This window comes from Poecile atricapillus, chromosome 6 (assembly GCF_030490865.1).
Source record: "Poecile atricapillus isolate bPoeAtr1 chromosome 6, bPoeAtr1.hap1, whole genome shotgun sequence".
Taxonomy (NCBI): Eukaryota; Metazoa; Chordata; class Aves; order Passeriformes; family Paridae; genus Poecile; species Poecile atricapillus.
In genome coordinates, this window is record NC_081254.1 from 5,711,477 (window position 1) to 5,723,526 (window position 12,050).

General features: G+C 50.8%; 1 protein-coding gene across 1 annotated transcript; it reads right to left on the reverse strand.

Moving 5' to 3' along the window:
* Window positions 1-348: 348 nt before the first annotated feature.
* PPA1 (inorganic pyrophosphatase 1) lies at window positions 349-11,067 on the reverse strand. Its single transcript, XM_058841328.1, has 11 exons — window positions 10,912-11,067; window positions 10,726-10,790; window positions 7,360-7,413; window positions 6,839-6,958; window positions 5,107-5,193; window positions 4,704-4,830; window positions 4,088-4,215; window positions 2,620-2,705; window positions 2,322-2,391; window positions 1,209-1,248; window positions 349-678 (listed from the first exon to the last, which is right to left on the reverse strand). Exons 1-11 carry the CDS (start codon window positions 11,027-11,029, stop codon window positions 647-649), a joined length of 927 nt encoding a protein of 308 aa, XP_058697311.1. The 5' UTR covers window positions 11,030-11,067; the 3' UTR covers window positions 349-646.
* Between the last annotated feature and the right edge of the window lie 983 nt (window positions 11,068-12,050).

Sequence of the window (12,050 nt, forward strand, 5' to 3'; positions counted from 1 at the left end):
GCGCTCCGCGGGGACACGGGTTCGAGACCGCCCCCTGTCTTGGGAGGGACGCGGCCCTGAGCTACCCCGAAAAGCCCCCAGCACTGACGCTGAGGGCAGGGGGAGAGGACACGGTCTCAAGCTGCTCCAGGGGAGGGCCGGGTTGCACATTAGGAGGAATTTCTTCACATAAAAGGTCATTAGATTTTGCGTGGGCTGCCCAGGGAGGGACGTGGCACTCAGTACCAAAATGGGGAATTGGTCACCGGCTGGACTTGATGATCTCTGAGGTCTTTTCCAACCTCAATGAATCTGACTTTGTGACCCCCTCAGCTCCAGGGAGGGAAAGGATAGGGAGTCCCACAGTGCTGGATTTCAGTAGTTTTTATTTCTAGCATTCGTACACGCCCCAGGTGAGTGATCCCCTGTCACGATTTAGAGCACACCACACGACCATGCACAAGCAGGGTGTTTGGATTTTATAAATTATTTCTTCCAGCCTCCACCAGGCCTCAGCAGACAAGTCACTGCTAGGTATGGAATTCTAATCAGCAAAGTTACAGGCAAGGTCTTCTTGCTGACACTGAAGCTATTTTTCTGGTCTATTCCTGCGCGTGGCAGCTCCTCGGTGGGAAGGACACAGCTGTCTCACCACCATCCTCGGGACTTAGTTCTTCTGGTAGTAGAACCATTTGTCAACTGTGTGGGGCAGAAAAAAGGAGAGGGTTGGTCCCCTGTGAGCCACCCAGTTATTAAACAGGCACTTGGCAGCGTGTATGTGTCATCTCCAGCTCAGGGGCTTCCTCTGCTCCTGGCAACAGCTCCTCAGCACAACAAACAGGTTCTGGCACAACCCTGTTTATGTGGATTTGTTTTCCCAAAGCAGTCACCCTTGCTCAGGCTGCCATTAGGAGCATCCATGACTTGGTGCAGGCAAAGACAGCAAGCCAGGATTCCCTCTGTCTCAGCTGACTCAGGGAGACAAAGCCATTTGACCTCCAGCTCCCATGGCCACATGGAAAACACGCATTTCTCCGCAGGTTTATTCCCCATGAAGGGATTGGAAGTGTCAGCCTAGCTCCTCTTTCTGCTCCCTCAGCTTGCCCTTGGGCCTTGCCCTGGCTACAGCAACATCCAGCTTTAGTTCAGACCCTCGTTTTCCTACAGATAATTTCTCTGAGGAAGCCCCTGCTCTGTAGTGGGATGTCAGGGTGGGTTTTGAGACTCACCTTCGGGTGGGATGGGGCTGGCAGCTTTACACGGTGGTGCCTGAAACAAGAAGGATGTTACCAGGGAATAGAGGTGTCCTTGCACTCTCCACACATCATTTAGGGCTGCAGGAGTCTTTCCTGAGCACCATTTTAGACCCTGTGGCAGCTGGTCAGCTGTGGGGGAACACCTGAGCTCACATCCAGTCATTCCTGGAGCCTCCTCATCCCGGAGATGCCCCGTGTGCCTGAGGTGCTCTCCTCCAAGTGCAGGCTCCAGGGCCATCAGATTCCCAGCACTCCAAAATCTACGCAGGTGCAGGCAGCTGCTTTTGTTTTTGTTTTTTTTTAAACCTACAATGTTGGTTTAAAAGCTATGGGGGGAATAGAGGCATGAAGGACTCTCTGAGAACTCCTCTGAAGAGATTTCCCTGGTGTTCAACAACCAAAGACAGAGAAAATCCCTGTCTGGTAACACATCCTCCATGAGGGCTTTCAAAAACCTCACTGAGACCCCTAACTGGGAATACCAGCACTTTAGAAAACAAGACAATGGTTTTAAAGATCTCTCCAAGGCTGCAGAGACACTCAGGTTTCCAGCTATGGAAGAGAGGCAAGATTTGGATTTCAATTTTCCTGTCTCCTCCCTCTAAGCCCTTTCAGGTTGCCAACAGCAGTACTCCTCAAGTCTAGGGAGACACAATTAATTCCTGAGGCTGGACAGGAGAACTACACCAGGAATGTCAAGCTCTTCATTCTGAAGCCTGCAAAACCCCTGGGGAACTGGGCTCTCTTTTCTCAAAGGGAGACCTGTACTGTGAAGCCCTTGGAAGTCCAAATATTAAAACCCTCTCAGAAGAGCTGACAGCCAAGATACAGCTCAGAAGTTTAACCCTCCACGCAAACTCTGTTTGGGATTCCATCTCTTGGATGACTAAGGGCAGGGAGAAGCCTCTGGAGGAATGTCTGGTTTGCCCCACATCCATCCTGTTCAACCAGAAGCAGGTGTTCAGCCACCCAAAACATTCTGAGCATGCCAAGTGCCATTCACACAGAGAGAACAGCTCACCACACAAACTGCACCCATTTTCCCGATAATAACACCAGGATTTGGCCACCCCAACTGGTACTTACTGCATTCACAGTAGCTTTTGCACAGTCTTGACTACAGCAGAAAGGGCTGTCAGACACCGTCAGGTTGGTGCTGGAAGACATTGGGCACTTGTGAGAATGTGCAAGCCCAGCCTTTCCCCCAGGGAGCATTAAATAATGGAATACTAAGGATCTCAGTTAACAGCTGCCAAGTGGAGGGGGAAGGCCTGGGGAGGCAGCCAGCAGCTAACAGAAAGCATGGCACCACTCAGGAAGGGAAGTTCCAGGGTTTTCAGTTAAGGAAGGGGAAGGTGCACATTTCCCACACGCATTAACCTACCAGTTGATCTCCCCTCCGTCAGTTTTCTTTGTTATTAAAGCTTTCCAGTGTTCGTGGGTGCCTTTGATGACTTCCAGGGCAAAATCCTGGAGATGAGAACAAACATCACGTTACATGGAAGCACCAGACCACCTTCTCCAGATTATCACTTACAAGGAGTTGATTTTAGACAGCTCTGGAAGGGGCTGGAAGAAACCTCTTCCGCTCTGGTGCCATTCAGGAAGAGCAGAAACTCCCAGTGCACAACAGCTGAGACAACCAGGATTGTACAGGAGAACTGTTTTGCTTTCGAGATGGGAGGATCTGCCAAGGTCACAGAGCGAGCTTGAGGCCAAAAGAAACTGAACACAGTCTCGGGCCAGTGCTCCATTATAAAAGCACCTCCACCCTGCTGCTCCTCCCACTCAGTTTGTCTCCAGCAGCTTGCAGATCCAGGCCTATCCAGGAGCTCTCTTCCACTCCAGGCAAGTAATTCACACCAGCAGGAAGAGACAGGCAGCTGATCTGGCTCTGCCACTACTTAAAAATGAATTTGTTTCCAGGCATATCAACCTCTTTCCTTAAAAGTGGGCAATATATGCTCAAGCATTAAACTGTCAGCTGGAGAAAGAAACACACGCAGCTCTTTGTTGGTGTGAACACCGGCACTGAATGTCCTGGTTTGATACCAAACCAAGCCAAATAAAACACTGCAGAGTGTGTGTGAGGCTCTTTATCCTGATTTTCCAGTCTCCTTGATGGGTTTCACCCATCCTGAGGGGCAGCAAGGTATTCCAGCCCGATCAACCTAGTGCTGTGCTATAATCAAAGGGGAAAAGTCCTTCATGACTTCCATTTTCTTTCCCAGAGATGGCTTTTGGAAGATTTCCCCTCCTCTGCACCACCTCTGGAGCTCTGGGAGTTGAGTCACCTCACTAAACCCCTCATGGCACTCCAGGAAGGGCAGGAGTGAGGACACCAAAACAAGATTTCACTTGCTCAGGAGCAGTAACTTATCTGATCCAAGCCAGAGAAGAGGCAGAGGAGCAGTGCTGCCAAGGCAGGGCCTTACTCACAGGGTGTGAGGGAACACTTCGTTCCCAAAGGAAGAAGTGTTTTACCTCCTGAGTTAAGTTCAACTTGCACCAGGTTGCAGTGGATCAAAGCCAATGGGTAAGGGAGGAAAAGGGTGATGTCAAGCTGCCTTTGCTCCAGAGCTGGAGCAAATAAACCTGGTGTTTTCCACCTGGTTCTGACACAGAGGCTCCCAGCCCTGAAGTGATCCCACATGAAGAAAATATTCAACACCACCACACTGATAACCCCAGGCATTTTTCTCTGGCATTCCTGCACTCACTAGGCTGGAAAAACAGCAGGATGAAGTGAAATCAACTATCAGCAGCCCCATAAAAATCCATTCTCTCAGCAATTCACTCGTGTCCCCACATACCCTGAGCTCAAGTTTTTGCACAAAGGGAGGCGATCCTACCTTGCCTTTAAATTCTCCATTAAAAGCAAACTGATTTTCTGGCTTTCCATCAGGTACTTTGTATCTTCTGAACCAGTCCACAGTAGCTTCTAAGTATCCAGGCTTCATCCTTCTGACATCCTCGATGTCTGGCAGGGGACATGGTATTTGTTAGCCAGAAACAGAACAGAATTTACTGAATTACAGAATTTATGTGGCTCTGCTGAGCTGTTCTGGGCTGTGCCTCCTCCAGCCCCTGCCCCAGCAGCCTTAGCAACATTTCAGACAGGTTCCTAGAGGACACAGTGAGTATCTCCTCTTCACAGGGAAATTACTGTTTCATCCTCAGGGTGTGTATCCCCAGTGTCCCCAGGAGTGTGGTCACATTTAAACAGCTCTGATTAGAGGTTTAGGGGACAATCCCTTTCCTTCCACTGGACTGCCACCCTGCGTTTGGAATGCCAGGCCGTGCACGTGTGATGAACAGCAGTGCAAATGTTTTGCTCTAGGATTGTCCTTCCAGCATCACATCTGATTAACAGCACTGCACAGCAGGAGCAAGCCCTGTCCCCACCTCCTGCAGGCTTTCAGGGCAGAAAGGGAGGCACTGATGCTGCTCATCCCCCCCGTAACTCACCATTGTAGCTGTCTGCATCCGGGTCTTCAACGTTGATAGCAATCACCTTCCAGTCTGTCTCTCCCTCATCAATCAGAGCCAGCGTGCCCAGCACCTTCACTTTGATGACTTCTCCCCGAGAGCAGACCTGCAAGGACAAAGGCCTTGGTGTCCATTCTGATGCATCCAAGGAGAGCACAACAGCAGGCTGTGCAGGAGCTCAGCAAGCAGCCAGGTACCATGAAATTAGCTCTCGCTGTCAGCGGCTCATCAGCCCTGGCTCATCTCAGCAACAATCTCCAGAGGCAGCAGAGGGAAACATCACGTTGTTAAGGGAGGGGAGGTAGGAAATGAATAATGTCCCTGGATAATTGACTTTGGAGACATTAATTACACGTTTCAGGAGACATTTAGGATGCGTTACCTTGCTTCCAATTTCGCACACATCAATCGGATCGTTATCTCCACAGCAACCAGTATTTTCATCCTTGTGACTTGGGTCTTCCCAAGTCTGGAAAAAAAAAAACCAAACCAACACCAAAATCAACCATACATGATAAACTCACAGGTTTAGAGAGGTAGTGAAAAGCAGGTTTATTTCAGGCATGCAGTTGCCTGGAATGAACAGAGGATGGCCCACTTCACACCTGCTGCCAGGTCAGGATTTGGGCTACTGTTTCCCTTGTGCCTGGGAAGTTTGAATTCAAGTTAAAAGGTCTCATCTTCCAAAAGGTAAGCAGCTCCCTCCTACCCAACAAAACCCCTTTCAACAACTTTCCAGACTTCCTCCTCTGTCCCACGGCTGCGTAAAGGTGAAGTTCACATCTATAAAGAGCAATTGTTGATTTGGCTTCCTGACTGTTCCTCTCCCTATTCATTCCTTAGCAGAAGTTTCCTGAACTCCAGATAGCAGCCCAGCAGAGATGGAAGACAGACAGGGTGTATTGTTTCCCTTTCATTAAACAACTAAAGACACTGTTAACCCTAGAGAAGAGATAAGAATGTGGAGTCCCACTGTGCTCCCCAGTGCATCTCACCCACAGTGGTGAATGCACATTGAAGGACACAGCTCCAGAAGCCAATTAATTGACTCCAAAAACGAGCTGTTTAAAACATGCTCCAAATCAGGAGTGAAAAGCACTCCATGCCCACTTGCACCATAAGGAACACGTTCTCCTAAGGGGGTTGAGATAGAAAAAGGAATGTTCTTCCCAAACTTCTGTATACCAGGACGAGACCAGTGTAGCCAGGACCTTGTGATGGATCCAGAGTGTTCAGGAAGATGTTCTGACACTTGGATGGTGCTGTGGGGCTGTTCACAAACACTATCACATTTCTCTATCAGGAAGTGTTAAGCTCTTGATGCATAAACACCTTTGATCCACAAACACATGACAGAGCAAAGGCTTCAAAAGATACCATCGTGCACAAAGAATCAGACACCAGAATCCATTCAAGCACGAAACAACTCAACTTTGAGGCCCTGTGTGAAGCCATGTGGAGAAAACACTCGACATGTGCTACTGTCAAGAGCAGAAATACCAAATTCAGTGTGTTTGCCTGTGATCTGTCATTGACAGCTTTTTTTTCTGGAGGAAACTCCAGTCTTAGAGAACATCTGAGGCAAACAGCCTTGTTTGAAGTCCCTCTTTATCTAGAAGTCCCCAGCCACTTAAGAGCATGTGTCCAGACGTCACTATCATGGTCCCACCTTGCCAGCTGCTTCTGGGAAAGCACATCTGTGCAGTGGTGGGCGTTGGCAAGAAGAGTCTTCCATAAAGATTCAGCCTAAATCCTGCACCATTAGGATAAAACCTTGTGCTTCGCCAGGCTCTGCATCGCCAGATGCACGATGACAGCTCCCTTCAGCCACAGAGAAGGACCTGCCCAACCCACCTCTGAGCAGCTGAGGCTGAGCAGCAGCTGCTCATCCTCAAGGAGCTTGTTTATAACATCAGAGAGAAGCTAAATTCCTAAAACTTGGGATTTCTGCTTCAAAATACCCCTGTTCTCCTGACAGGTTCTCTCCCTCCGCAGGACGATATATCCAGATCACACTCTCTGCTGAGCTAATTGCTCATTAATATAGTGCCAATTGCAGGCACCCTCCCTCCTCCCCACCAGGATGGATGAGCCACTGGGATAAACCACAGTACCTGTGGGATGGCGCCGTAATTCCAGATGTAGCCCTTGTGGGGAAACACGTTCGCTACGAAGCGCAGTTTCCCCTTCTTCACATCTTGCTTAATTGGGTTTAAGGGTTCCTTTGTTGAAATCTGAAAGAAAAGTTACATAAATCCCTCTGCTTTACCCTTTATGAATAAAAAAATAATTTTTCTAAATGGAACTGACAAACCAAGAGACCGAGAGATGATGCTGATGCCAGCAGCAGATACTGCACAACTCCTGTTGCACTGCCATCCCTTGGGATATGGTTTCCATCAGGCTTACGAGCCTTGGAATCACATGGGGTTAAGAGCCATAAAATATTGATTTAATCAGAAGCCACTGGAGAACATTCCAACTTCTGCAATCTCAGCCTCCACACCAGACCTCCAGCATTAAGCAAGTACTGACAGGAGAAGTTAGAAACCATTCCGATTCCGGAGGTGGAATTGAGGACGAATCGGCAAAAGTTAAAAACAAAGGATTAAGACTGGATCTGTAATGTAGTTACCTCCATTTTAGCATTTGTCCATCGAGGTACCTCCACGACCATGTTGAACACATTCTGAAGAAAGCAAAAGAGCAGTGAGTGGGAAGAAATCTTGGGGCCATGCTTTAAACTAGGGAGTGCATACAGGTGAGCACAGAAACCAGCCAGTTCACCTGAAACCATAAGGGTTTTTCCTGCTGGGTTCCTTTTTCCAGTGCTCATTTTGAGACAGCTGATTGCCCAGTCAGTCACATGTCATCACTCCAAGCTGAATCCCACGAAACACCCCAAAAGCCAGACTGAGGTTCCCACATGTTCTCCATCAGTTGCCACCTACAAACATCCCCATCACATTCCTAGGCTACAGGAACAGGTTAAACCAATGGCAAACAGCTGCATACAAACCTGGACATAACAAAATGGTGTTTGGGCCATATTTCTTAAAGACAAAGTATTTAATGCTACAGAAAGAGCCAGTCTGGCCACTCAGAAAAGACAAGGCCAACAGGACAAGCCATCTATTTAATAGTGTAGGTATCTATGTACTGCCCTGAAGGAATGAGACCATCACTCCCAAATATTCTAGTCATTATGTAGGGAAGAATGCCCTTCCTCCAAGCTGATACTCCTGTAAAAGCAGACCTTGCTAGTGGCATGGTGTGAGGATAAAAACGTGGGGGGGAAATGCAGAACCACATCTCACTGTATCTTGTTTACAGGTGACACTTGAAAACACCTCCTGTTGATCCAGCTGGGCTGAGAGTTCAATATCAGCCTCCTCTCCAAGAAAACAAGCTCTTCCATGCCTGAACCTTAACATCTGCTGTTTGAAGAGATTATGGCTTTTTAACAAAAAGTCAAACCTTGCTCCCTAGCCTGGGCAAGGTTTCTAATCCCCACCTTAAGCAGCATTAGCATGGCAAAGTCCCTCGAACTTGTATTGCCCCATAATTGGATTGATATTGTGCAACAAGGGCTGTTACATCACTGACTTTGCCCACACCCATCCCTAGCAGAGCTTTATTACAACCCCTTAATTGCAGGGGGGTCACTGCTCATTTGCATTTTGTTTGCAGAAAGGCACAGAATTATTTTTATTCCTAACTTGAGGGAAGGAATGAGGCAACTGGAACAGGCTGGGCCGGGCTCTTACGGATTTGCAGGCAGGGAAAGATGACTTGGGGCTGCATCTTTGTAAGGATTGAAGCTTCCCCAAGGTCCAGCTTGGCCAAAGACACACAGAGAGCAGCCCAAGGTCATCCCTTTGCAATGACACAAGTCCAGGTAAGGTCAACACAGCCCAGCCTGAGACTGAAAAAAACACCCTGCAATCCTCTCAGCTTCTTAGGAGTCTGAGGATAAAGATCAGGGAGCCCAGACAGAGTGGGACAACCTTTTGCTTCCAGCTGGGTCCTGTAACTGGCTGGCAGCCCACCTGCTAAGTGATGAGTAAAACCTCAGTGTTGAGGCACTTCAGCCACAGAGAGAGCCCCATGGGACCAGCACCATTGTGCAACTTCAGGGACTTCGACCTTCAGCTGTTGTGACTTTTTTCTCTGAATGACTTGGCACAGAGGTACTGGCAGCAGCACTGCCTGCCTGAGGGCACACCAGTAGCCCAGTTTCCCCAGTTAAGCATTACCAGTTCAAGGAACTCCTCACCTCTGTACTCATTCCCCTGCTCCTTCCTCCCCTGTTCTGCAAAGTGTGGCATTATCTGGATTTTCCTTGTCTGGGTTACCTGCCAGGCACCTGCACTGGGAACTGCTTCCCTACTCAGCCACTGCTTCACCACTGTCCTTGATGACCACAGTCCATCTTTTCCCCTCTGAGAAGGCAAAAGCCACTTCAGACTTCCCAGAGCACCTCGGGTAGCTCCACCACCTTCACCTCAGTAGCTCAATCAGCTGCTTTTTCAGAGGTTCATCTCTCAACACTGCATATTCTTTTTTCCTTTCCCAGAACCACTCCCCACCTCTCAATTTCAGCTCTCTCTCACAAGTAGCAGTTGCTCCACTAAATTTCCCGAGCTGCACAGCTTTTTAGTACATGTCAGAGAAAGAAACAAGCTACAACACTAAAGTACACACTCAGACAGCCCGAGGTACCGCTGAAAAAAAACATTAAATGAAAACTGAAACACAACCATTTTGATTTCCTGAAGCTGGGACATTTTTTACTCAGAACAGCCTAATTTGACTAACCACTGGCTGCTAGAAGGATGTGAAAGCCCTGCAGCCCTGCAAGGGGCAGGTTCTGCCAGGGAAAAGGTCCCAGGAGATGCTACAGCAGGAATTTAACCTGTTCATCTTCACCCTTTGTTCAGTGTCAGATTATACTGCAGGTCATACTGCAGCCAAAACCCAAACCTGAAATATCATGCAGAACCCTTAGGAATGGGTGTAGCTATTACAAAATAAGCAGTTTTCTGCTTAGCTAACCCAAAACGCCTGCATGGGTAAGCTCAAGCCAGCCACTCGCGTCTCTGACGCAAAAAAATGAGAATGAGATCATCCATTCACTTCTCCTGGGTCGCTCCACCCGAGGCCAGGACGGAGAGAAACCCATTCCTTGCAGGGTGGAGACAATGACTCCATGAGGTGCTCCTGCAGTCTGGGGAGCTGGGAGCCTCCCCCAGGAATCTCAGGCTGCAGGACCCTGTGGTTCCCAGATCCCCTGGTCCCCGGGATGTTTCAGGACTCCCTGGTGTCTGGGATGTTCCCAGACCCCCTAATCCTCCTGGATGTTTCGGGACCCCTGGTCCCCTGTGTGTTTCCAGATCCCCTGGTCCCCTGGGTGTTCCCAGATCCCCTGGTCCCCTGGATGTTCTCAGATCCCCATGTCCCCTGGATGTTCCCAGATCCCCTGGTCCCCTGGATGTTTCCAGATCCCCTGGTCCCGTGGGTGTTCCCAGATCCCCTGGTCCCCTGGATGTTTCCAGATCCCCTGGTCCCCTGGGTATTCCCAGATCCCCTGGTCCTCTGGGTGTTCCCATATCCCCTGGATGTTCCCAGATCCCCTGGTCCCCTGGGTGTTCCCAGATCCCCTGGTCCCCTGGGTGTTCCCAGATCCCGTGGTCCCCTCGGTGTTCCCAGATCCCCACATCCCCTGGATATTCCCAGATCCCCATATCCCCTGGATATTCCCAGATCCCCTGGTCCCCTGTGTGTTCCCAGATCCCCTGGATGTTCCCAGATCCCCTGGTCCCCTGGGTATTCCCAGATCCCCTGGTCCCCTGGGTGTTCCCAGATCCCCTGGATATTCCCAGATCCCCTGGTCCCCTGGGTGTTCCCAGATCCCCTGGTCCCCTGGACGTTTCAGAACCCCGGATCTCCCGGATGTTTCAGGAGTCCCCGATGCCCTGCGTGTTTCAGGACCTTCTCTTACCTTCCCGGCGTCCGCGTAGATGGGGATATCGTGGAACGGGGAGATGTAGCGCCCGGCGGCATCCTCTGCAAGGCAAAGGGAGGGGGCCAGCAGTGAGACCCCCCCCGGCAGCTCCCACCTGGGCGGGCTCAGGCGAGCGCTGGGGGGGTGCGGAGGGGCGGGAAGGGGCGCGGGGGGAGCACTCACTGAAGAAGAGCCGGTACTCGGGGCTGTGGGGCCCGGCGCGCTCCTCCACGCCGTACCCCGACATCGCCGCGCACGCGCCCGCGCTCGCCGCCGCCGGGACACGGGGGGCACTGCGCATGCGCCGTGCGCGCGCCCGGCCCGCCCCCCGCGCCACGCGGCGCCTCAGGGAATGGCCCGGCCCGGCCGGGAATGGTTCTATCCAGCTTGGAATGGTTCTATCCAGCTTGGAATGGTTCTATCCAGCTTGGAATGGTTCTATCCAGCTTGGAATGGTTCTATCCAGCTGGGAACGGTTCTATCCAGCTGGGAATGGTTCTATCCAGCTGGGAATGGTTCTATCCAGCTTGGAATGGTTCTTCCCGGCTGGGAATGGTTCTAACCAGCTTGGAATGGTTCTATCCAGTTTGGAATGGTTCTATCCACCTGGGAATAGTTCTATCCAGCTGGGAATGGTTCTGTCCAGCTGGGAATGGTTCTATCCAGCTGGGAATGGTTCTTCCCGGGTGGGAATTGTCCAGCCTGGCTGGGAATGGTTCTACCTGGCCGGGAATGGTTCTTCCCGGCTTGGAATGGTTCTACCCGGCCGGGAATGGTCCTGCCCAGCTTGGAATGGTTCTTCCCGGCTTGGAATAGCCTTGCCTGGCTGGGAATGGTTCTTCCTGCCTTGGAATGGTTCTTCATGGCTGGGAATGGTTCTTCCTGGCTTGGAATGGCCCTGCACAGCTTGGAATGGTTCTTCATGGCTGGGAATGGTCCTGCCTGGCTTGGAATGGTCCTTCTCAGCTGGGAATGGTTTTTCCCACATGTAAGGGTCCTGCTTGCCATGGCCACAACAGCATGGGCTGGCATGGACCGGCGCAGCATGGTCCTAGCCCAGCACAGCTCAGCATGGCCCCGGTAGCAAGCGGTGGCGTGGTCCAGCATGGCGTGATCCTGCCTGGAGTGGCCACAGAAGGGTGGGATGGCACAATCCGGCATGGCATGATTCTACCCAGCACAGGTGTAACAGCATGGGGTGGCATGGACTGGCTTGGTCCTGCGTGGCATGGCCACTGCGGAATGGTGGGATGTGGTCCAGAATGGCCACAGATGCAAGGAGTGACATTGTCCTGTGTGGCGTGACTTGCTCTAGCAGTGAC